Genomic DNA, 26,853 nt, shown 5'->3' with positions numbered 1-26,853 from the left:
AAGCTACCTTCCTCAAGCCTGAGCCCTGCAGGTACTCCCTGTCCCCAGCAGACTGCTGTGTGCCTGTGCTGGACCCAGGCAGTTGTCTTCGTTCCAAGCTTAGTAGCACTTACGGGAAGAGTTGAAGAGGCTTTTACTCCTTAAAAACCCAGGATAGATTTAAGTAGGTCAAAGCAAAAGGAATAGGAGCAGAAATGACACTGTTTGGATTGGTGACAAACTGATTACTCCAAAAGTTGTGAGGATGTGATTGACAGCCTGCCAAGACGTCCTTCCCATGGCTACTTGAAGTTGATGTTAGCAGGAGGGAGGAATAAAGTTTGTATGTCCTGCTAAATCATTTTGGTGGTAGGGAGGTTTGAAAACAGAAAGCATGAATATTATTTGAATGGCTGTTAGCATGTAAAATGACCAGCTGAACAAGTCCAAATTGTGGTATTAAGTAGCCATGTGATGGAGAATGGCTTTTGGACCCTTCTGGTTTTGAAAATCAGTTTGTGGCACCTGACACTGCAAAGAACACCTGCTGAACATTGAGGTTATGCCATTGATTTCAAAGCTAGGTGTAAGTATTTTCCTGGCTCCCCCTCTTGTCTCACTATACATAACATCTGTGAGTAGAAAATAGATTCTATTTTAACAAAAGCAATCCCATCATATGTTTTTCATCTTTCCTTGTATTTGTATGAGTTCTCTGGAATTTATATATTTTTAAATTTTCCTTTTTCTTAAAACAATTGTATTACTAATATTTATTTATTTTTGGAAGAGCATGTGAATGTTGTTTATTCCACTTTTTCAAGGTATGTAAAATAGGCAAACAAAGGACAGTTGTATTAATACTTTTACTGGGTGAGTAAGAAAATGTAAATTAAATAAATGTAAATTAAATAAGCTTTTAGCTTAATTTTTACCAACTTGGAGTGCTTTGTGATATTGCTTAGAAAACCAGATGCCTTGCAGGCTTTTTGTAAACAATGTATAGAAAAGGGATGCCTTGTTCTGTTATTCCAGAAACATTGGGGAAAAAAAATCATGCTTATGCAATCAGGAATTTGGTGGTGTAAAAAGAGAAGGGAAAATATGGTAGCTTAAAAGCTTGATATGGGATTACAGTTGCTTTTAGCACTTGATTGTTAAGCGTCGTTTAACTGCTCTGTCTCTGAACTCCCATAACTGATAATTTAACTGCTAATTCAATTGTGTGATGATTAATTGTCATGAACAATTCCTTGAAGAGCACTATAAATTTCATTTTTATTTCTCTGCTAACTGTAGCAGTTTTTACTTCCTCTGTTATTTGTGTGTTGGTTACCCAGTGATGTATGTGATGAATACATACCAAAAAGGTGTATATGCAAAATATAGTCAACAGATACATTTGCTAGAAAACCTTTTAGAGCTCACTTTCACATGCAGAAGACTGTGCTGATCCTCTGATTCGCTGCTGAATTTTCACCATTTTTTTCTTCTTGTAATAAGTAGAAAATGTATGATGAACAGATTAAGATGAGATGATTTTTCTCTCTGACAGTACTGTTCTATTAATAACTGTAAATCTTGTTTTCTCCCCCTCCTCCCTCGCATCCATAACAGCTAGCCGATGGCGGAACCTCTTCTCTACACCTGTCTCCTTGGCTTTTCCCTATAGTCCTGTTGCAAGACTCACCCCATATACCAATGGCTGTAATAGTCCCAGCTTCTCTAAAACTTCCAGTAAAGCAATACTAACACCTGAACGGACAGGTAATGCTTATCTTTTTATTGATTTACAGTGCTTACAAAAGTGCTTCATTTTATCTAATCCTGCTAGCATTTAACAGCAGTACTCTTTTTGGATGATTGTATATGAACTTGTATCTCAGAGGGAAATTGTAGTTTTGGACATTTTTTTTACTGCCCTAAAATTTGGCTGTTAACTACAAGTGTTATGCAGCATGTTACAGGAGAGTGATGCTAGTAATACCACTAATGATTTCCCCAGTAGCGCAGTTGTGACTGTGTCAGCTTAAACAGTCCCCAGCTTTGTTGCTTGTTTCTGCCCCGTGGTGCCCCTTCCTTGTGTCCACAGAAACATATGTGCAGCTGTGTAATGAAATTGGCAGTGAGAATTTATAATAAGAAGAGCTGGCAGAATCATGCCTGCTTTCAAGCTGATATTGTTGCTAATGTTCAAGATTTATTTTATGTTTTCCACTATTTTTCAGGGTACACACAAATTCTAGGAAAATAAAAAACTTTCTGTGGTCTGTAAATTGCAAGGATCTGCATTTTCCTTCTTCACTACAGATATCAGGAGTCAGTTTGTATCTGTCACTTCCCTTAAACTGCAGTGGCAGTGGAGAAAACAATCTTCTGGGTGAAAGGCAGTAACATTTTATTGCTGGCAGGAGCAGGCATGGGTTGAGGATGGGCTGATCATCAGTGTCACACCCATCTGTGTGCAGTGTTCCTTAAAATGCTTGAAATCACTGCAGAAATCTATATTTTAAGGGATATGAGCACTGTGGGTGAGAAACAGCTCCAGACAGAGTGCCTGCTGTAGCTGTCTGCGTGTGAGTGAAACGTCTTCCATATTCAGTGGGGTGAAGCCTAGTTCCTAAATGAACTCATGCTATTTGAGATATCCTCAGGTACCTTGTCTTGCTTCCCTCTGCTGCTCCAAAAGAGCACAGCTATTACTACCTCTGCAGAACCTCAGGGACTGGTGTTACTTGCACATTTAAGAAAGCAAATCCTTCCAAAGCAAAGTAATCCCCAGACCATCCTTTTCTTTTGGAGATATTATTAGAAAATAGCTGAATTTAGGATGACTTTTAGGTGGCTGCTTTCAGCAGTGCTAGAGGATGCAGACACACCTGTGATACAGTCACAGCTGGTGAGCCATAGTCACAGCAGTTCATGCCCTGTAGGCTGGGGGTCTCTGGTGGTCCAGAGGGCATTAGAAAATTATTTACTGTTTTAGTTGACGGGATTTTTCTTTGAAGTTGGACAAGCACTAGCTCATGCAACTAATTGCAGATTAGTTTATATTTTACTATCACACTCAGAGAAAAATCCAGAGCCTTTCAAAAAGGTAGCTCTATGAAAAAAGTAATGCTTTCTCTGTTGCATAATGTTCAACCTTAATTGTAACTAAGATTGAGTTATATGATAATTATATATAGTTTTAAAAAAGAATAGTAAAATTTAGCTAAATGGCATTTGAGTATTGAGCAGAAGTCAGCAACACATATCCACTTGTTTTTCAAAACAGAGTAGGGAGAAATATATTCCCATAAGAGAGATGCAAATGCAGATGTTGGTTAGACTACACTAATCTGAGATGTATCAGAACAGTATTGGGTAAATTATTCATTGTCTGGGCTATGCAGTGCTATCTTGGGAGCAAGCCAAGGAATTAATGATCCATTCCTACACTTACTACTTCTCATGAATATCAAAGCTCTTTGCTAATTGTTAGTGAATTGAACTACACTTTTGAAAGTTTTTATGTGCTATTCAGAAAATGTTTTAAGGTACTGTAATGTAAATTCAGATGATTCTGAATGAAGGTGGTCAGACGTATTTGTAGCCTAAAGTGTATGCTTTCTTACTTAGGGTACATTTCTAGGAGTTCCCCTTTGAGTCCACAGTCATCGATAGACAGTGAACTGAGCACTTCGGAGCTGGAGGATGATTCCATCTCCATGGGATACAAGCTGCAGGACCTCACTGATGTTCAGATCATGGCTCGTCTACAGGAGGAGAGTAGGTGGCACTTTTTTGGTTTTCATAACAGTCTGAGGAAGACTTCCCATAACAGTTAAAACTGCTCCAGTCTTGTCTCAGTGAAGTAAATATTTTTTAAGTGTTATTGCCTCTTGAGTGGCAGGTGGAAGTACTCTTCACCTGCATGGAGAAGGTGTGCATGTTGTTGGGTTCACGTTTATCTGAACTGGTACTGGATCTTTCAAAATTTGATGTTTATGTTTTTCTGAATAGTCATTGAAATAATTTTATTTCTGGTGAGGGAAGATCCTAAAGCATTTTTCTCATGCATACATTTAATGAGAAAGGTAAAATAAGCAGCTCTCTTGGCCTTCTTTGCCTCCACTTCAATTTTCTTATATTTTCAGATGAGTTTTGAAATGAAATCCCACTTAAATACAGAATTGGGGTTTTTAAATTCAATATCTTGGTTTAAAACTAATAATTATACACAAATCTGAGTCTAGAGTCTTCTTTGACATAGATTTTAGTTTGGCTTAATAGTAATTTTTGTAAAATGTCTTTATTAATAAAGGGAATTTGACTTAGAGGTTACTGAGACAATGAGTGGAGTATTTCTCCCGTATCCTGTTAGTGCAAAGTGAGATATCAAGGAGGAAGTGATGAGATTAAAAGCAAGAGAAATTCACAGGCGAGGCTTGAATGAAAATGCCAAGTAATAAGTGATTATAAAAAACAAAAATAATAAAATGAGCAGAAAAAATTAGAGCCATGATCTGGCTGAAGCCACCAGACTGGGCAGGTAGAGTGATCATCACCTGCCAGCAGGAGAGCTTGCTGACTGTGTGGTGGCATGCATCATGTTCAGCAGAGAAATTAACAAGTGTTCTAATTTTAAAGAGAAAAAGAGTTATGACTTTCAAGGATACAAAGGATTGCATTATTTAAATGACAGCTGTGCTCATCTCCTTCAGAGTGAGGTTTAAAAAATACTTCAGGTACTTAGCTCTTTAAGGAATCAGGTCATTGGCAGACTGGAATGAAAAATGCTGGTTTCTCTTCAAATCTGTGGTGTGCAGTTATTGTATGTCATCCTTGTAGTAGCAGCTGGTGGAGAATGTTTGAGCACGTGACAGTTGTTGACCACTTAATCCCGTGGAAAGTGGCAGTTCTATACGTGCACACAGGCACGCTCTCTTCGCAGCCACAAATAGAAACCCTCTTGAGGAGAGGGAGGGGAAGCATATTAAGAAGTTTGCATTATGAAGCAAAGACATCTGTCAAAAATTAGGGCTTCTGGAAGGTCTAGGAAGGTTGTTATCTGCAGCTACTTCAGAGTTACTTGGCTCTTGGAAGTGCAGTGGTTTTTCCTTGGTTGCTGTGCATCTGGAGAAAGGAGGGATGTGCAAGGGATGTGGATGTTTCCGTCTCATCGACCTGGAGCAAAGAGGCTCTTACCAGGGTAGTGCTTACTGTAAGATGGTTTTCAAAACATGGCATTCTGAGAAGAGGGTGTACTGTGTGAAATACAGTCTGAGAAGATTGTGTACCTGTGTAAATACAGTTGTGTTACTGCTAAGCCTTGTCCAGGAGACTGGATGCTATCAGGAACTAGTTCTTGTTCAGGGAGGTTGGCGAGCCAGAAGATTTAGATCGGTTGTAGGTTTAAGAAATGTCATTGTAAACATTTTTGTTGCGCGAATACAAATGTTCAGTAGCAGCAGCTTGGAAAACTAATGTGTGTGTAATTCCTCTAATTAAGAGTATTGAGAAGTTAAAAACTTAGTACTCGTGTAGTCCTTATTGGCAAAGAAATATGTGCCTCCTGAGAGTAGTTCCTCTTAGGAAAGGCATCTAAGACATCGTTTGGAGACAGCTGTATCCTTTTTTAGTATTTTATTTAAAAAAAGATTTTGAAGGAGAGAATCAGGCGTAGATGCCTGAAAGGTAGATCGTATGAATCCTACATCAGATCCTCAGCCTGATTACATTTTAAATTCAATTCTTGATATAAAATTCCATCTACTTACCTGTGTAGTTTTCAAGATTGAAGTGCATATCTAGAGTTAATCACTTAGCAGAAGCTGAATCATCCTCCTCTTGGAATTTACAGGCCTTAGGCAAGATTATGCTTCAACTTCAGCATCTGTGTCAAGGCACACTTCCAGTGTTTCTCTGAATACGGGAAAAAAAGGGACATGCAGTGACCAGGAGTATGATCGCTATAGTCTTGAGGATGAGGAAGAGTTTGACCACCTCCCACCTCCACAGCCACGTCTGACTCGCTGCTCCCCCTTCCAGAGAGGGATTCCTCACTCACAGACTTTCTCCAGTATCCGGGACTGCAGGAGGAGCCCTACTTCCCCACAATTCCCTACAAATACCTATCAGCAGCCCTTCTACTCTCCTCAAGCCCAAACTCCAGAGCAGCAACCAAATAGGATTAATGGAGGTGGGTTGCATGCTTTTCTGAGAAGTGGTCTTTTCTCTGCCAAGTGCCAGTGCCATTTTAAAGATGAATTGTACATAAATTGTGACAAATAATTTAAGCCTGCGTAAATGATGAAGGGGTGTTATTGTTAAGCAATTTTGTACAAAATGTAATCTGTGACCTGGTCATGAAAGTTGTTGCTTTAGTCTGTTTTAAAATGCTGCAAAGATGATCACAAGTGAAGAAAGAAGCAGAAAGTAAAGTAGACCATGTTTTAGCAGGCTAATAGTTGGCTAGAAGAACCTCTGGGGCTTTCAAGCTTGATGTACACGTCCGTTGTGGATGCAGTAAAATACAGATCTGGGTTTTCAGGTTTTAATTTCCTTTCTTATTCCTGAGTTTGCTGTTAATGCAGCTGTGCTGTGATGAGTGCTTATGGCCCTTTGCTTCTGTTCCAGGTCTGATAGGGCTGATTGATAAAGTAGCTGGAGATAATGTCACTCCCAAACTATCCTGAGATATTGCTGCTTTTTTGCACTGCATTTGAGATGCATTCCTGAATATGGAAGATTTGTGTCTCGGTGCTTACTCACAATTTAAGTTTCCCTCCATTTTTGGTGTTAACTTCTTTTCTTTCCTTATTATGATCACAATTTTTCTTCTTTCTGCTGCATTTTACTTTCCTATACCTTCAATCTTTCTCTCAAGTTAATTCTAAACAATCCATTTCCAGCCAGGGTCTTGTTTGTAACATTGCAGGTTACAGCTCACCCTTGGGCAAGAAAATAAATGTGTTGTTCAAAACAACATATAGTTGCTATTTATGGTGCTACAGGTATGCATGTTGCTTTTCTGACAAACAAGACATGACAGGTTGGTGCCCAAACCACTTCTATTCAAAGTAAGCCCTGGCATGGAAGTATAATTGACAAGTGACAATATAGAAGGAGAGGTGATGTTAACAGAGGGTAGAGCAGCGTGGGTGTCTGTTGGTACAGCATTTGTGCCATATTAATTTTAATGTTACTTCTCTTGTCAGGGAGGTACAAGAATGGGACAGCATTGCTGGGCTTGCAGAAATGTTGGCAGTTTGAAAGGAAGGCTTTGGGACATTTTTGTTCAGGAGTAAGAGAATGATTTGTTGCTGCCATGTTTTTATGTGGCTCCCAAATATGTTTTGAATGTTTTTTTTTAATGTTCTGTGTTAGTGGAATTTAAGCATTGGATTTCCTGCATGGAAAGACATGGAAACCTTTAAGGTACTAAAAACATTAGACTCCTAGTTTATTAACTGTGAAGTGTATACATGTAAAAGACTACCAGTTTTATCACCTGGTTGACTTTTTTCTCAAGAACTTTGAGGTGTTGGATAATGTGTTTGGCATAACACAGAAGCTGGGGACGTGACTTCAGTTGCCTGTTTGCAGCATTAACAAACAGTGCTATAATTGTACCACTGTCTTTAGGAGGGAATGATCTCCTCAGCTTCTACACCTTCAGCCTCTAACACATGAAACGCTGATCCACCTAAGTGGCAAATACTGATGGTGAGAAACATTTGTTTGACTGTGTTCTTTGGCAGACAAGGAGATAAGGAGGCAAGTGTTCACTGTACTGAGGATGTCTATGTAGTATGACATCTTATCAGCACTTACCATCTTGGCAACAATTTCATTGTCTCTCAAGAATTCCTGTACATTAAAATGGAGGTAGACTGCAAAATAAGAATTTGTCTGTAGCTCTCTGTGATGGATGGTGTGTTCCACACTGTTAGTTTACAAGGGCAATTGAGAAGGAAGGAGGTGGAAAATGGAAAAACTGAACCTGTAGTTTCTGCCTTCAGTATATGTGGAAAGCATTATCCATAATTAATAATTAAGTCACACATGCCACATGCTGTACTGCTCTTGGCCATTCCAGCAGTCTTCCTAAATCTTTATTCCTTTGTCTTCTCCCAAAGAGATCACTTTTGTTCTTGTATGTGCAGTCAAGGGTCTGGCCTCTGCTTCATCTGGGCATTCACAGAGCTTTTCATAAAAGAAGAACAAGCAGCAAGTGACTGTTGAATTTTGACACTCAGTCTAGGGTAAAAACCCTAGTATTTAGCTTTGACACAGTATTTCTGCTAAACTAGTCTACATATTTAGCTTTATTACAGTTTTTTGCCTTCAGGCAAATAGTTTGAGAGATGCTGCCCTACTTGCTTTCAGTCATCTTTGTTTGGCATGGTCCTCTAGCTGAGGTACTTAATTACCTGCCTGTGAAAAATATGGTGGAGGTGTGATAAACCTGGAAAACTTCAATAATTCTTCTAGGAGTATAGTATTGTTTGCCTGATGAGAAGCACCTGCACTTAAGTGCTGAGGTGTGGATGTCTACCTGTGTATGAAAGGCCTAATTCAGCTGTCCTGGTAGAATTGCATGAGGTACTTTGGTGCACCCTGGCTTCCCCATCACCCTGTGTCTATGCTGTTTAGCTTCCATAAACAACCCAGGATCTGTGGGATGCCATGAGGTGCCTTCACACAGGCTCTGACTTGAGCACCAGGTGTCTGGTCTCTCACTGTAGCCAAAGGTCTGCTTGTTCTCCATCCCAGAGGGTTGCATTTGAGGTAGCAGATAAATGGTTTGCAGTTTCTAGTGCTCTAGTGATCTTCTGCCTTTCCTGGGGGTGAGAATAGTCTCTCAGATGTTTTCCAGCTCTGTTTGAAGCTATACTTCAGTGAGCTTTGTTCTTGCCAATGTGTTGTAGCAAAGTGCTGCCCCTGCTGTCATATTGACACTCTGCCCTGTTTTAAATTGCTATACATCTATTTGAAGATAAAATTACACACTTTTGGACCACACTACACCATGTTACCCCCCACTCTCAGGTCCAGGTTCTTTATCTTGCCTTATTCCCCTCATGTCTGAATGAATGGTGTCAGTCACATTTACTGCCAGTCCCTAACAGCTTGCTGTACTGGAAGGCTCCTGGTAAACACTAGTATAAAGTGGCAGGTATGTGCCAATCTTAATATGTTTAGATGTGAAATATATTGCAATGTGTTTAAGGTGTATGTGGGGCCACTTGTAGCATGAGCTGTAGGTGTACTTGTTGTTACCTTTTAAACAGCATTTTCACAGCCACTCTCTGTAGAGTGTGTATGTTATCTTTGCTTTCTAATAGGTTTTATTGCCAGTTCTGCCAAGAATATAGATAAGCTTTGTGTGAAATCTGTCTGGATTTGTTTTCCTTGTTGAATTGCACCCTCTTCCTAAATCAGCTGAATTTTTTGTAATGATGAGTTGACACATCAGAAAAATTACATTTGTAAACTTTTTAAGGTATCCTGATTTTTGGGGATTTTGTAATTGGTTGATGGGTCAGAAAATAGATAATTTAAAGAAAAACTGAGAGAGATATGGTGTGAACAGCTTTTTAAGTATCTGTTTCAATTAACTGAAGTGAGTTTGTCTAGTTAGTGTGTGTTTTATGCTTTATTAAACTTTTAATATGTTTGCAGTGGAAAGATTTATGCTTATGTCTCTCTCCCCTTAGTCTAATTTGAAGAAGTTACTGGTTAGCAACTTAAAACACTGCTAACTATTAATATCAAGAATACTTTATATATAATAATTTTCATAGAAGAAATACCATGGAAATTCATAAAACCAAGCTGGTTTCTGCTTTATATTGTCCATAGGTTTGCATTCTTTTTCTTACTTTGGTGCAAAAGTAACTGCTTTCACTTCAACTTTTAAAAAATATATTTTATTTCTATTTAGTAATTTTATTAATTAGCTGATAGTATTTTTGCCCTTTATACTTCTGATTTTCTGAAACCAGAAGGTAATGGTTAACTATAGTGCTGTGGAATCATCCAGAGTAATCAAGATCCATGATAGACAAGATAGTGAAAATGGGATTGATTTTCTTGTGTTCAGGCCTACTTTCCATCCCTTGAGATCAGCTTGCTCACAACCTTTTATCCTGGCACTGCTTATTTTATGTGCATTTTAAAGTGTCCATTTTTATAATGTGTGAAAATTGGAAACTTTGTATTTTGGACAAATCATTCTAGGTAAAGAAGGAGTTTATTATAATACAGTAAGAAGGAATGGATGAAAAATATATGGCTCATGGAGTAGCAACGCATTCAGTGTGGTTAATATTAATGTATATTTTCTATTTCCTTTTCATGTTGCTTTTTAAGTTTTTGGCTTGGCATATACCTTCATAAAAAAGCCACAGATACCATTCACTTGAAAAAATTTGCTTTTCCAGAAATTCCTAGTTATGAGTAACTTTCTCGCCTACACTTCAAAAATATTATGGACATCATTGGCAGTTGCTTCATTTTGAAAGCTGCAGTTGTGGTTTCTGTTTGTTGTTTGGGTTTTTAAGCAAACTCCAGGCAGACATAGAAGAGCAGCAGTACATTATGGTCTAGATATGGGTTCAGCATAGACTTATGAGGTGTTCTCTGCTCCTAACCTCTCTTGCTAGGTAAGAAAGGAAAAATTCTTTCTAGGAAATTGTGGCAGACTTTATTACAATAAAGGAGTAAAACAATATTACTTTGCTGCCTTTGGATTATATTGAGGACAGTGATCAGTGGAAGAACTCATGGAAGGCTAATGGAAAAATCTTTAATTGGCTCTAACTATCTGTGGTGGGAGACATAAGCATGTGGAGCCAGGATGAGATGAAGTAATAATTCTGAATAAAATGTAGGTATTGACATTATTGAGAACGACATCACTCCCTTAGCTGAAGGACTTGCTTTAATCTGTATTTGTGCTTTTACACTAATGTCTCTGTTGTATCAGCTTGTGATTCCGCAGACCATTAAAAAGACCCTGATGTATTTGAGATGTTACAAATGCTATAACTGTGACAAATATAATGCAGATACTCATCTCACATATTCAGAGATGAGGAAGAGAAATTAATCCCATAAAGTGAGGTAGTAATAGAGTCTACCAAAGAAGTTGTTATAGAGTCTATAAATTTGTTAAGGATTTCAGAACACACTCTGAATGTCTACATAATATAGAATATAGTATTTAAAATCAAGAACAGGGGGTTTTTCCTTATGGCTTTACCCTGACCTATTTGTACATACAATACAAATAAGGCAGAATTGAATTTGTAGGTTTCTGTGGAAGATTTAAATATGTGTGAGAAACTGCTAAGGTAGCTCAAACAGATACAGATTCCTCTGAGACACCAATAATTCTGATTCATTGTATTACATTTCTGTGCTTTTGGTGAGGTTTGGGAGTCCTTTTGTTGTAATAAAACATAGACAACACTTGCAGAGAATAACTGTGAAGGAACAAAAGTGTTTTAAGAGACTTCACTGTAAAGTCAACTTAAGCCCTCCCTACAAGGAGGACCTCATTGGATGAGGCATTTTGGCAGATAGAAGATGATACTGACCAAGAACTGCTACAAAAGTCTCCATCTGGCAGCCCACCAAGAGTGAGCCTCTTCTGGAGCAGCTTTGCTCTGAGGACAAGGTCTGTTTGCATGCTACATGGAATTAATCTTCAGCGAGTGATAGTTTCAGGTCAGGGAATGGGAAAGGAAAGCAGCAGTGGAATGGGGACAACCACCAGCGGTGCAGGAATCAGAAGACAGAAGGCAGGTGCTGCCTGTTCTGGTGTCCTGCCAGAAAGAAGCTGGGCCACTGATCCTGAGCTGACTTCAGAGAAGAAATAGCATCAGGGGAAGAACCTCCTGGCAAAAGATCAGAACTGGGGCAGCTGAGTGAGAGAGGAACTGTTGTCTTCACTGTCATTTTGTGGAAAGTTTGACAAAGGCACTTTTTCCTGCTTTTTGACCTGTTTCTAGTAGTAGTGAATACAATCTGTGCTATGAGGTGACCTTTTCATGTACATTTTCAGTTGAGGGCATAGGATCTGTATTTCACAGTTCCCAGCTTTTCTCATGCTGTAGAGGCAATGGGCTAATTCAGCATGGATGCCACATGTGGAGAAAAGTGTAAACTTGTGATAGGCAGTTCTGCTGCAGATATGTGAAAGGGCAAGGTATGCTGCCCAAAGAAAGCTCATGAAATTACAAGCACGTGTGTATATGCATGAATTATTCTTAGAAGGTGGTAAGAGCCAGGAACCAATTATTAACTCCCCTTGCATGACCTATCCTCGAATTTTCTTCACATGTACAAATACCTCAACAATACAATCAGTGTCTGTGGGTCATAATATTTTATCTCAAAGAAGGATGGGAAAGGTGAAGATACACCTGTGGTGCTTTATATGGCTGCATTCTACTTAAACACCATATTTTTTTCAGCCTAAGTTATAGTTGAGACTCAGTAGTGGGTCACAGTAACAACTATGGATGTTGTTGGAGATCATCAACTCCAGTCATTGACTGATAACCACCTTGCCACCTAGACCATGGCACCAAGTGCCATGTCCAGTCATTTCTTGAACAGGTATAGGTCCTTTGAAGTTCCTTACTGGTGTTACTATCTACATCTTCCTAACAAAACCAACTGCAAGCAACTGATGATTTTTTAGGTTTGTCACTGAACCAGATTAGTGCAGAAGAGGTAGCAGAAACTGTAGCAAATTCCAGTGTTCATCACAAACAGGATGTTTGAGCAAATTAATTCTCAACTGAGAATACATCCCTAGTCCTTTTCCTCTCTGTTAATTTTCTTACCAGTCTTAGGACTGCAAAGAGGTCTGAAAAAGAAAGCAGCATGGAAAAATATTTTTTTCTTCTCATAAATTTTCAGGAAGTTCATATCTATTCACATCTCAGTAGCCTGAAATAATTTTAAAATCACATAATTCCCACCTTCTGGTTCCATATATTAAGCTCACAAGAGCCATCATTTCATTTACAAACAAAACGTCTCTAAGACTCTTTCTACTGTTCTTAGGAGGGAAGCAGGTGACAGAACAAACTTCAAGAAGGAGATGAAAGAGGATGCATCATCCGCAGAGATGAAAGCTGCAAAATGCCATCAAGGCGAACGTTGCTGGGTTTCTCCAAACACAGAACTGACCCGCTATTTTCATTGCTTTTCAGGGCCATTTATCTCAGCAGACACAAGGACCCATCAAAGGAGTAACGCAGCTGCTTGATGGATGAAAATTTGCAGGTGCAGCAGGAATCTGCTGCCTGAGGAATGAATGAATCAGCAGCAGAGCAAACTGCTGGAACAAGAAGGGACTAATGAACAGGAGGCAAAAGACGTGGCCACCCAAGACATGGAGAAAATCCAGGCTACTTCTGTACCTATTTTTCTGCTATTGTAGCTGCATCCACTGGACAGTTCAAGGCACAAATAATGCCTGGGGTGGCTGATGCAGTCTCTAAGTGGAAGAGCATGTAGAGTCCAAAGAATTCTGCTATACAACATGATACTTAAAAAGCTGTTTTATGCAGTGCTGTCTTTCCTACCGGCATCCTGCTGCTCAAACCTTTCTTTGCCAAGTTCTGTGATGTTGAATTAGGATTTTGGGACCTAGGACTTTGAAAGGTTAGGCTAGGATTCCAGAATTAACTGTAGCTACAGACATCCAATATTCATGATTTTTTTGCCAATCTTGCCCAAGGATTGCATCACAGGGTGACAGTTCCCTCTTCATCTTGAATATTTTAGAGATAGATGCATACAGTAGCTGTATGGGTGCTATTGTTTGCATCCCCAGGACAGTTTTGGAAGCCTGATTACTGTTTTATCATTGTTACATCACTGATATTAATACTTACTACCTGGCTGCACCGCGGTGGTGATGCCCTTGCTGTTCATTGCTGTACCACTGACAGTTTCAGTGAGTAGTTAGTCACTGAAGCACAATTCTGGCTTGTTTGGTGAAAGATTGTCTGTATTGTAGTTCTTTATTAGGATTTCACTGTACTCTGGATTCCAGGGATTCAAACCTTACATTTCCTTTTCCTGCTGGAGATACAGCCTTTCTGTGACACAGGTTGCTGGAGTTATGTAGGCATCACATATATTGAAGTTACTGTCAGTGACTCCTAATAACTTGTATAGATAGAACTGTACTGTCACATCTTACTACTTTTCACTTGTTAGCAGCTTTAAGGATTAGATGAGCTAATAATGGTGCTAAATAGGTTGTATATTTATGTGGACTGATCAACAGAGATTTCTAAATAAATCTGCAGTTTCTGTGAACTGAACTTGCCCTGTATGAGCCAGGAGGTTGACCCGTGGCAGCAGTTCCAAGCAGTGTGCTGTGTTGTTCCTATGCATAAAACCAAAGCATCAGTCTGGAAATGCCCTGCTGTCTGTTGGAGAGAGCAGTCGTAGCTGCTGTGACAGGACAAGCACACCCCTGCTTTCTGTTGCAGTGTAAGAAGCGTAAGTCTTGCTGTCATTTGCCAGCCTTTGGAACCTATGTGGAGCAGGAGCTGGTGACCTCTGTGCTGGCCATGCTGTGAGGGGAGATGTAGCCACCTCGGCAGGGCACAGCACTTGTGCTTCTGAGACTGGCCAAGAGGCAAACCTTGGCCATGTTGTCAATGACAATTGAATAAATGCCCATTGTTTTCCCACAGCAGTGCTTTACTGAAGTCTGCCATGTCACAGGACCAGGTCCTTCAGTCTGTGCCTTTCTCCCAGTCCCTTCTGATTGCATTTAACTGAGTCATCTCCCTTTGGTCTGATGGCAGAAGAGACCAGAAGAGTTTTCCCTTAGATTATTACCTCATGGTATTGTGCTTGGGAAGATACCTTGAGATGTCAGGAAGGTTTCAGTTTCTCTCTTCAAACAAACTGGTGTGAATGGGATTGAAGACATCTTCTGACCTCTAAGACACTTGCCTTAGCTGTTGTACCTGCCCCAAAAGCATCTGGGGCATTTGCAGCTTTCTTTTTGTGAAAAGCCCTACAAATAAACCTAGTCTGAAAATGCCTACCAAATCAGGAACTACAAGTGAGGTAGGAGGGAAGAAACACCAGATTTGAAAATTCTTGTGTTGACCCAGGGCTCCAAGCAACTGAACAGCATCAAGACATTGCAGATTTTGCTTGTGGCTGCCTGCAGATACTTAACATGCTAACAAGGTTAGGTTCTGAATGGAGTTATGTAGCATCTTACTGGCACCCGAAACCAAGACTTCAATCACTTAGGATGGATTTCTCACCTGTCTTTCAACATCCACAGAGTGCATAGCTGTGTCTGACTGCCAGTGCAGGCTTGCTTTTGTATTTACTGCAAGAAACAGGCGCATTTAGGGCATGGTTCACCTGACCTACTTTACGCATCTGTGTGAAACTCATCATTATTTATTGTTTAAATCCTTGCAGTTGTGCAAATGTACTGCCTATTGGTGTCTTTAAAATTACTTGTGAATAATCATGCTGTTACAATAACTATAATGGTTCAATTTGAAGGTTGTCAATAATGTATTCATATTCTTCTGGTAGAGCAAAACATCTATTTTTATTGAAATAGTTTGTTATAATTCTGATTTTCTGCAGGACTGACACTGAGGCTGCTTGGGTTTGTTGGAAGTTCTGACCTGACTGTGGGTGTTGTCTTCTTTTGCTGCAGACAAACTCCGCAGAAGCATGCCTAACCTTGCTCGGATGCCAAGCACCCCCACCATCAGCAGTACTGCTGGCTTTGCTGGTTCTCCTGTCACTGTGAGGAATAGTCAGAGCTTTGACTCCAATTTGCATGGAGCCAGTAATGGGATTTCAAGGATGCAGTCATGTAGTAAGTACCTGTGTTCTTCACCTGAGCACAAGAGATGGAGAAAGTGGTAGAATACACGCCCTGATCACTGATCCTTTGTTCTATGAAAAATTAAAAGCAAACTGTTCTTTTGCACCATATTTTAATATACCTCAGGATTTTCAATGTTTCTGTTTTGGAAAGCAAATTCTGCCAGTCTTGTTATTGAAAGTTTTTTCACTTTTTTTTCCTTTGCCCGTTTATCTTGTGCTAGCATTAAAACTGAAATAATAATAATAATAAATAGTAATATTGTAGAAACACCAAAAATGCAATTAATTCATGTAAGCTCACATTTTTAGTTTTGATACTACAATTAAAAACTGCTTTTCTTGGTAATTTATACAATGCTGGTTGTACAGTACTCTGTATAAACGCTATCTTAAAATACATGACCTCTCTCCTACTGCAGTGGCTCCTACTGAACCACTTTCTTCTGAGGAAATCCAGTAAACAGAGGCTTATATTCTCAAGTATGATGTACTTGTTGAGTGGGAGAATTAAAATTTCTCTGTAATTGGTTTAATTTAGGTAACTTCTTTATGGGGGGATGAAGAGAGTACTGATCCAGTAGGTGAATTATTAATGTAGAATGTGAGCAAGATAGATCAAGATCCAAACCCATCTTTTCTAGCACAGTGGTTGAGGTTCTTGAGTGGAAATGGGAGAAGTGAATTTCACTGAACACAGGCAGAATCCTGTGGAAAAAGAGGAAAAAATAAATAATTTGGGAAGAAGGGATTAACTTATGCTCTCCATTTCTGTGAGGTTTTGGAGGGAGAAGTTGGCAAAAGCTCGTTTTGGGTGTTTTCTTTCAAAGTTGAGCGCAAGTTATAAATGTCTTCAATTAAATTGCTTCTTTTCTGGAAAATAGTCTTGACTGATGGGTTACTTTGTTGTATTTTTTCCTGCTTGAATATGAGAATGGAAATAGTTCAGGTTTCCAGATGGATTTTCATGGTTGTGCATTGAAAGTTTAATTTTGTTTATTATTTTAGAGATACATATTTCTTTGTATGTTCATGCTCTTATATATGTGTGTGTATAAAATTCCATTTTTCTGAAATACTTTTTAAAAAAACCATTCATAGTAAGTGGCTGTGCTAGGGTATTTTAGGAGCTATGTGATGATAAGTGTTCCATAACAATATATTGACTGTACAGTCTAATTGAATCACTCCCCTGCAATTTTTCCTGTGACTTTAAATGGTTTAAAGATGTCCTTTTTCCAAAGACTTGAGAAAGGGTTGCTCTAAATGTAGTGTCTTAATTTATATGCTTCAGGCTGTTGACAGTGGACTCAGAAAGTGATGCCTGCCAAACGCACACCAGAGGGCAGGATTGGGTAGAAAAATCTCTATATATAAAGCTTCTGGAGCTCATAGCCTTGATTTAAAATGATGGTTTACATAACATCAGCTGTGGAATATGCTGTTACATTCAAGACCTTTTATAGCCTTTTTATTGTTTTTCTGCATAAAACTTAAACTTCTGTGATGTTTCATAATGCTTTAATGCAGTGTTGCTTGAGCAAGATGTGGTTGTTGCATGCTACCTCATAGAAATCAAAATCACCTTACAGTGAATAATTTATACCTTCAGCAGTTTCTCCTGTTTATAGCTCTACATGCGTAGGTGGATTTAGTGTGCTTTTAATGGCTAATTTAATCTCTTTGAGGGGAGAAAGAAGGATGAATATGGACTGGGATTTTTTTGCAGGATGGGGTGGAACAAGATATTTTAGTTCAGTGCAGTGTTACTGGATACAGTATTGGATTCAAGAGGTTTTTCAGCAGTTTGTAGGCGGCAAGTAAATTGTATAATGGTGTGTTTATCCTTATTCAGATCTGTCTAGAAATGAGCATTTACTACCTGGTCTAAATTGTTGCACACTAACCTTATTGCTTTGTTTTCTGCCACTCTTCACAGTTCCATCACCAGGACAGCTTCAACACCGAGTTCACAGTGTGGGACATTTTCCAGTGTCTGTCAGACAGCCTCTCAAAGCTACTGCCTATGTAAGCCCAACTGTACAAGGGAGTAGTACCAGTAGCAGTATTCCAGTGTCCAGCAACTCACAGCTATACTCCAACACTGGGATCCCAATGCCAAACAAGACTGCTGGTCAAGGCATCGTAGGACGCAGTGCTCTTCCAAGACCATCGCTGGCCGTCAATGGGAGTGGCATTCCCAGAAGTAAAATTGCACAGCCAGTTCGAAGGTGAGGGTTAAACAGGCCTCAGTCTCTGTGTGGATGGCTTAGGTTTAGGCTTAAATTGTGGAATTTTTTTACTTCCTGAATATGGAACGATAAAACATAAGCTTCTGTCTCCCAGTGCTGAGTCACTGAATGGGTGACGATGGCTTGCCAGAAATAGTGATGGACAATGCATGCTGGTAGCCCCTAGTAAACTCTGATCATGGATAGTGTGTAATCACGTGTGAATAGGAATGGATTGCCACCTGTCAGTAAGAAATCCAAACAAACCTCGTATCATTAACTGATGTGGCTCACCTTCTCTCTGACTTGTGCCTACTGCTATTTCAGTGTCATGGCATGAGCTAATCTTAGAGTGCTCACATACAAAGAGCTGCATCCCTGTTGTTGTAAATGGCAGTAGTCTGTGAAAATGCATGTTGTGAAGAAGGAAATACCCTGGATAGTACAGTCATGGGTTGAACCAGCATCTTATCAATTCCAGCTGGGAGACAATAGGCACACAGGGAATCCTGGAATATCACATAGTTGCAATAAGCTGTACTGTTAAGCAAATGCAAATTTTTGCATGCAAAAAAAAAAGAAATTAATTTTCAAATTAATTATTTTTAGGTCAAGTAATAAAATAGTCTTGATGAAAGATGTGTTTTAATCACCTTATCATAGCTGCAAGTTCAACTCTCAGCTGCATGTTATGTAATTAATAGAAATTAAGTCTTCTCAAGAAAAAGCTTCTCTCAACTTGTGTTAACTCCTCCAACTATTTCTTTGCATTGCGCACATCCCTCCTCTTGTGAGGGCCTGCTATGTGGCCACTTCATTTTCTGTTGGATGAACTGTCACTATTTAGCTCTCATCATTTTTGTACTTTTCACTACATACTGGCTAGATCCAGAATAAGTTCAATTGTTTCACATTCGCTCTTTGGTTGAGTTACTTGGGGATTACACTGATGTGACTAACAACAGATTTTGACCAACTGTGGTGAAACTTTGATAAAGAGCCGTCAGGTTTCTTCTTTGATGAAGACTGTACCATGAGATTTCTATTATAACCTTCTTTGCTCTCAGCAGGAAGCTCTCTCAGTTAGACTTCTTTATAGCTAAGGGTTTTCTTTCCTTTTTTCTTTTTCCTTTCCTCTACTTCATGTTCTTCTGCAGAGCTCTTAAATCTTTCATAGCAACATGTGAGGAAGCCTTTCTGTGTCATGAAGACCAGTCCCTTGCTATTTTGTAACTTCTCCTACAACAGACAATATTAAAGAAAAACAAAATTAAGGGGTTTCAGTGGGAGACTGAGACACTGTGCTCTCAACACTGTTTTTATTAGAAGCTGATTCAAATCAGTAACGAAGCTATTTATAGTCCAGGAAGTCTGGGCTCCTGTCTCCTTTCCTTCCAATGTGCCTTAGCAGCATCCTGTGTTGCCATAGAGCCGAAGCAGTGATGGTTGAAGATGGATGGTCTTGGCACTGTAGGAGTGTGGAGTTCACAGGACTCAGAACCCCCAAGTAGACTGGATGTCAGCCTGCAGTTCCTCAACACCCTCATTCAGTTTTATAGATTCATTTGGAAAAACACAAGGGGTTTCAGTTCATACAGACTTTCCTTGGAAGGAATTCAGTTGTCAGTTTTTTCTAATTAATGGCATTTCTGATTATCAGTTTAAGAGTCTTCTTTCGAACTTAAATAGTGGTTGTAGTCGTGACTTGATTAAAAATAGAGCAGGTCTTTTATTTTTCTAAATAAATGAGATATTTAGGGAGAAGTGCGCTCTCAGAGCAAATGTGTCTTCCTACCTTTGGCCAGACTGTTAGGTAGCCAAGTTACTGGTATTTTAGATACTTAAAGTGGGTTCTTAGACACATTATATTGGGGTTGCATTAGGGAACTTTATTATTTTCTGCATAGAATAAAACAGTGAATGAGGGAGTGCTTTTAATAATTTGTAATAAAATTATAATAGCCAGGATAAATAACTAAATATTAACTGGTTTTCTCCTTACCATCAGTGATTCAAGCAGTGTAAAGAAATTGTGATAGTGTAATCCATCTCTTCTTAGCCTTAGAATTCAGACAACATCTTTGGTTTTTTTTTTGGTCTTGTTGAGTGGATCCACAAAACCCTCATTCCTCTCCAGCTCCAGTTGTCTGGCTTCTTGCAGAGCCCACCTTCCAGTTCTCTGTGTTTTAACCTTATGCAGTGTGAAGGGTGGTAGGGGCAACTGCCCTTAGAGCAGGGAGCTGAGTGGGACAGCTGGGCTGCCCTGCAGTGCCCAGCCTAGAGCAGCACTGATAATGAACAGGGTCAGCCAACATTCCCAATTTCCAGACAAGGCCACAGTGATGAAACAGGTTCCAGCTAAAGCCAGAACGTCAGTAGCTCAGGGTCTGGATCATGCCAGATACCAGGCACAAGTGTGGCAGGAATGTAAGTATACCTGCGGAACCAGGGCTTGCCTATTCATGCTGTGTTGTACTGGAGCCAGGTGCTGCTATCCAGCTGGTGATGGAAAAGTAGAAATGCACTATGGCCCCTCCAAAACTCTGTTGTCTCCAACAACATGATGTCATACCAGCAGCTTGTGCTTGTTTGAAATGGTTTTCGTTGCTGGCATGTTTTTCTGTTAGTGCCCTGTAGCAAAGATTCACCTCTAGATACATAGCACTATTCTTACAAATTATTTTTAAGTTAGCTAATTTTTTTTTCCCTCTTCGGTTTGGTTTTTTTTTTTTGAAGATTAATTAATATACTTTCTTTTTTCTCTGGAAACGAAAGCAGCAGTTGCAGAAAACAGCAGAGGCAGATTGTGTTCTTAGTCTCAAGTAACTGGATTTACATCAAAGATAAATGATGCTGCACTGAAGTGGAGCTGCACAAAAGCAGCTTGGCTGAATCTAACTTTAACCAAGTGTTTTTACTTAGGTTCAGTGTCTTTGCTACTAGAAAAGCAGTGGTAGCAGAGAGTTGAAGCTGCTCTGTTGACTGACTGACTGCCTGCTTTACATGATATCTCTGCCTTTTTACAGCAAAAAGCATTTGGAAGGGAGAGGAGGCATCAGTAACTTATAACAAAAGCAGAGTAGTGTGAAAACAAGGCTTGAGGTCTGCTTTTATATGAAATAGTTTCACAAAATTGAAACACAGTTTTTTCAGCAAATTGGGGTGTGATAAAATTATAGTTGTGGCAAATAAGATACAGAGCCTGCTGTGCTACCAGTAGTTAGATCAAATCAGATGGTTGTTTTTCCTTTCTTTAGTTTTACTTGAAATAGTTGCCTCAGTAGTACCTGGAGGGTCTGGAAGATGGTCAGGAAGTGTTTTGGAAGTCGTTGTAGATGAGTGAGAGATGCAGCCCAGGTGTGAGGTGGTGTCCTAGGGGATGATGAGCTCCTGTCAGGAGTTGGAGTGCTGGAACTGGTAGCTCTGGAAACTCATCATCACATGTCTTGTGACAGATAAAAGAGAGTCTGGAGCAGAAATTGGTGGAGTTCTCCAGCTGATAAAATTCTTTTCTGCTTGCACAGTATTTTTATAAACTGCTGATTTTTCATGAGCATGCTGAGCACAATAGCTTTTTGGAAAGTGTTTCCCATTAGCTCTCTTCTGCTCATAGTGACAAAAATACATTTTTACTATCTTTATCCCTGAAAAACCAAATCTTGCCATTGAGAGGCATCTCATTCATTACTGCAGTTATTCACTCAATTCCTATTTACAAATCTTTCATGCTCTTCTCATTGGAAGTGGCCTTAATTTCACCACAGATCTTTATATGTGCATTAAGATGTAGCCAGAAATGTGCCAGAGGAATGTCTCTAAGCAAGCCCCAAAGCCATTGTCACTGCAGAAGTAAATGATGTGTTTTACCTTGATCTTGCACAGGAATTATGACCTCCTTTTCCTTTTTTTCCCCTTTGTCATTTGGTTAATACAGTTTCCTTCAGCCTCCAAAGCCACTGTCATCACTGAGCACGATACGAGATGGGAACTGGAGAGACGGCTGCTATTGATGAAGGATGCCCCTCAACAGTGGAGAACACATAATGTGGATTTCATTACCCAGCTGGCTGGGTAACAATGATTTGGAAAAGGAGGGTCATACAGTATTATTTTCCACTGGATCTTAATGTGTAACCATCTAAAATGCCATGTCATTTTTAAAAAATGAACATCTTGTCAAATACTAAATATTGCACTTAATCAGTTACCTGAACAGCTGCATTGTTATCAGACTAACAATGGCAGTGTTGGCATTTGGAACTGAAGAAAGTATTATATGTGTGCAAAATACAAGAATATTTCCTTGGAACGAGCTAGGAGATTTTGCTTTTGGGCAGCTTTGCCGTACTGAAGTTCTGAGATAATTTATTCAGTGTAAAGGCATCACACATTTTATTTTGAATTTTGGGGTACTTAAGTATGTGCTTGAATTTTTTTCTAGTGTTTTCAGTACATTTTATTTTGTATACTTAAGTTCATTTAAACTTGCCTGGACCTTGAACTACAGAGAGATAATTTAACTTTTTCTGTGCCATAAATGATATTTTTGGGGTAATGTACTTTTTTAGTGCTAGAAACATATCTTACAAATTCTTACCAATTGGCAATACAAAGCAGTATATTTATGTTGCAGAAGCACAAAAAAAAATGGTAGCATTCACTGGAAATTGCCATCCAGCTGGGTCAGCATGGTTTAGTTGGTCTATCACCATTTGTTGAATTGTTAATTTATTGTCATAGTGTTTTGTATTTAAATGGCAGCATAAATCACATTGCACTTACAAAGGTACAGTGATCTCTAAAACTACTGTTGATTTTCAGTACTTTATTACAAAGAATAAAATTGTAATGTTTTATTAACAGTTGCTTATGGAAAATGAGTTTTAATGCAAATAAATCTTTTTGATAGATCTTTTACAAAATCCAGTTGCACTAATCAATGCTTTCTTATAATGGCATATGACTTAATATTTGATTACAACTGTGTATACTGCTGTTTTGGAATGTTTCAGGAAATAAAGAATCTATTTCAGCAATAATGCTGTTTTTCAGTGTGCAATGTAAACATTGTGAGAATTTGGCTACTCACATCTACTTAGCTCCATAAGTTTTTACTTAACTTTTATAAAGATTATGCTGGATTTTTGCAAATAGTAACTGAGTTACCTAAAAAATTATTTTTTTAAATTGTGTTAGGAAGCCATGGTATGGCTAGAAGACAAAGATGTATTATTCTCAAATCAGTCTTACTCTGATCTTAAGAGAGTTTTTCAATTTATTGTTTAGAGCATGCAATTATGACTTACAATGGGAAACAGAAATTGTGTACCTTTCCCTGTGGCTATGAATTTGCCCTCAGTTTTGCTCCAGAGTTGCTTGAGGACCTGCTTTTCTGAAAAGCAGAGGGGAAATACTTAGTGGTGAGTAAAACTTTCATTATGCTGAGAAGTGATGTATACTAGTACACAGCATAGCATTGTTTAACAGAAATAAACAGTTAATTTTTCACACTGAAGTTCTTTTAATACAGATAAAATGTTTTTTTTTTTCTTTTCCAAAAGAACAGAGCTGTTGAAGAAGGTATCAAGAATAATCAAAAAAAGAAATTAACTTGGCACAGGTAAGTATTTAAGCAGGAGTGTACCAAACTTGTTAGATGCTTTAATTGGAAGAAATTACTTTTAGTTAAAGCAGTCAGTCATTTGTGTACAATCTGTGATTGTGGTGGGGTTCAGAGGCGGCTTGGGGGTGCTTTGCCTTTTGCCTGTGGGGAGTTCTGCGCTCTCATGGCTTCTGGTGCTAGGGATCCAGCATGATCTTCATAAGAGATGGATGAAGGCCCATGGCAGTGATCAGTTTCTCATTGATGACAACCCTGGTCTGAACTGTCTCTTCAATTTGTTCCCTAGTGCCAGAATTTTACCACTGTTCCTACGTTATCTGGGACACCACAGCACCACATTATTTTCAGTTTTTGAAATAGGTTGCAGCTCTTGTATTTAATACCGAGTTGTACACAAGAGGGCAGCATATACTTTGAAAATATTTTCTTTTTTGTAGCTAAAGCTGGTCTGTTTTCTAGGCTCTGAATATTATGAGCTCTTTGAGAAGATCCATTTGTTTTCTCCTTTTTAATTACCCTGTTCCCTTGTAACACATGATGTCAATATTTGGTAACCTTACAGCTTTTCTGTTTTAAGTGTTTTTGTCAAGTATCTGTCACTCTGGATGCCATCAAGCTCTAGAAGGATACCCAAGGTGTGAGCACCTGAATCTAAGAATCAAGAGAATCACGCTCATTTCAACCACGGGCTGTGGTACTGCTGCCGTTTGCCTGTAGCTGGTGGAACTGGCTGTTTCCCCTCAAAGTTGCATCACTGAACCAGGGTACTACTGCACGGTGTCACAGACTTCACCAAGTCTCAGGGGAGCAAACTGAGTGGAATATGCAGCGCAAAGTCACTTCTGTCAGGCTCAATTTTGTGAGAGGCAAAATCTTCTCCAGGACAGTGGAAAATACAGTTATCTTTAAAAATAAAGAGTCAAACTTAACTTTTTGCAAGAAAAAAATAATTTCTAAGTGTAAGGGACCTTTTCTTTCTCTTTGGTTCTTCTCTTTTGGTCCATGAATGCACATCCTGCTCCTGCATCCTTGTTGCTGCATCCTAAAAATGACGTATCTCCTTCAGTCCAAACTGTACTCTTGGGCTCACCTCTTGAGCTACTGGGTGAGTCACAACCTTTTTCCTAAAGGTCTTTTCCCCTCTCTGTTTAGTCAATGGGAATAAAACCCCTGTGTTTCCAGTCTTTGAGCCCCATAATCTGGGGCATTGTCTTTGATTTTTCCTCAAGCTAATAGTCTGAAGTCCTGCATTGAAGATACACATTTCTTTTTTTCACCCCTACATATGAAATTCATCCACTACCTCCTCACCTGAGGTAACCTCGGCCTTGTAGTGGCTTCAGTATGTGCAATCTGTCCAAAGTAAAACTGCTAAGATAATTTTTCTCTCATTCTGCTTTGACAATGTCACTACTTGGACCATTTCATGTGTATTGCTGATTTTCCCCTCTCTGTTGAAAATAATTGTTGTGATCTAGTTGTACCCTTCTGCAAAGCCATGAACACTATCCCATCCCCACTATTAGTTTCTCATTGAGTGTTGAAGTGAATTCCCATATCAAGGTCCATTATGCCAGCCTGTGTTGTGCATGCTGCAAGTAAAGCACCTGCTAGCTCCTTCTGTGTTGTCCCTCACTATAGGGGATTGCTGGGCATCTCCATTTTTAAATTCACCTTTAAATACTTCTTAAAAGATTTTTTTCTTTGCCATAGTACCACTCAAAGCAGGACCACAGTTAAATTATCAGTGTTATCATCTTTTGCTTTTAAGCCCATCATCTTAAATTTGACTGGTGATTATAGCTATACCTGAACTACAGATTGTTGGAGACATAAACTGCTGTCTTTTTCCTTTGGATTTTTAAGGCATGAAGCCCAGTAGGATTTCAGGCCCACCATTACAATGCCTGTATACTGATACACATACTAAAAATCAGCATTTTCATATAGAACACACTATTTAAATATCCACTGTGAATGATGGGTGAGGTTACATTTTAAAGGATTTGAGTTAGTAGCACAATCACTCTAGAAAGCAGATACGTGGTGTTTAATCTTCTGGCATGACTTACTAATTCAGAACTACTTGTTAAAAAAGGAGGTGACTGAGCCCTGGTGACTTTCCCTGTCACTTTTGAGGTGAAAAGGGTATGTTCTGCTGAGTCTGATTTAGTTTTCTTTTTCCTTTTTTGGCCAGCCCATCTACTCAGCCATCTTTCCCCCTCATCAATATTTCTATCCCTTGCACTCCCCAGATTCAAACCTCATGATCTCTCTCAGTGATTACACATGCTCTTGTGGCTTGTGTGGCTGGTGCAGTTCTTGACCATCCACCTGCAGATTCCCATCCTGCTGTTCTGCTCCTTACTCTCCAGCCTGGGGAGCACTGAGTGCTCAGTGTGTCTTCTGTCTCCATGAATGGGACTTTCAGCTCTTACCTGCCCAGGTAAGCAGTTGTGCTTAATCTGAGTGAATGTCTGTGAGTAGGGGTCATACCTCTGCACTTGGATGTGACCAGGCTGCCTGGTTGTTGCAAGGGAAATTTAAGGGATTATCTTTGACCTAAAGAGACCCAGGAGGTGCTGTTTCTACATGTGCAGTTCAACAATAGTTTATATAAAAGTATCTCATGGAAGGAAGGGAGTGATTAGATAAGCTTATTCTTGAAACCTCATTCCTCTTTTAAATAAGCCATTTTATATAAGCCATAATTATTTAGGTGACTTAAGCATTATGAATCCTTTACCTATAAACAAACAAACAAACAAGAATCCTTTGGTACCCAAATGTTGATTGTGGCATAATCATGGAAAGGTTTTGGTTGAAGGGAGTTCAAAGATAATCTAGTTCCAACACCCCCCACCACAAGCAAGGACACCTTCCACTAGGCCAGAGATCTCCAAACCCTGTCCAACCTGGCCTTAAACATTTCCAGGGATGGGGCATCCACAACTTCTCTGTGCAAATGTTACCATTCCTTACCACCCTCAGTGTAAAGAATTTCTTCCTAACACCTAATCTAAACCTACCCTCTTTCAGTTTGAAGCCATTCCCCCTTTTCCTATCCCTATATGCTCTAGTACAGTCTCCAGCTTTCTTGTACGTTCCCTTCAGGTACTGGAAGGCCACAATTAG

At 39.3% G+C, this 26,853-nt stretch overlaps 1 protein-coding gene across 1 annotated transcript in view; it reads left to right on the top strand.

The window, feature by feature from the left end:
* SLAIN1 (SLAIN motif family member 1) overlaps positions 1-23,134 on the top strand; it is a 49,445-nt gene extending 26,311 nt beyond the window's left edge. The window contains 5 exon segments of the mRNA XM_030948052.1: positions 3,601-3,750; positions 5,825-6,163; positions 15,692-15,856; positions 17,804-18,095; positions 22,030-23,134. Of these exon segments, the coding sequence (XP_030803912.1) occupies positions 3,601-3,750; positions 5,825-6,163; positions 15,692-15,856; positions 17,804-18,095; positions 22,030-22,105 (1,022 nt within the window). The 3' untranslated portion in view covers positions 22,106-23,134.
* Positions 23,135-26,853: the final 3,719 nt, after the last annotated feature.

This window comes from Camarhynchus parvulus, chromosome 1, assembly GCF_901933205.1.
Source record: "Camarhynchus parvulus chromosome 1, STF_HiC, whole genome shotgun sequence".
Taxonomy (NCBI): domain Eukaryota; kingdom Metazoa; phylum Chordata; class Aves; order Passeriformes; family Thraupidae; genus Camarhynchus; species Camarhynchus parvulus.
Note: the sequence above shows the minus strand (reverse complement) of the source record. Positions and strands in the feature narration are given on the sequence as shown.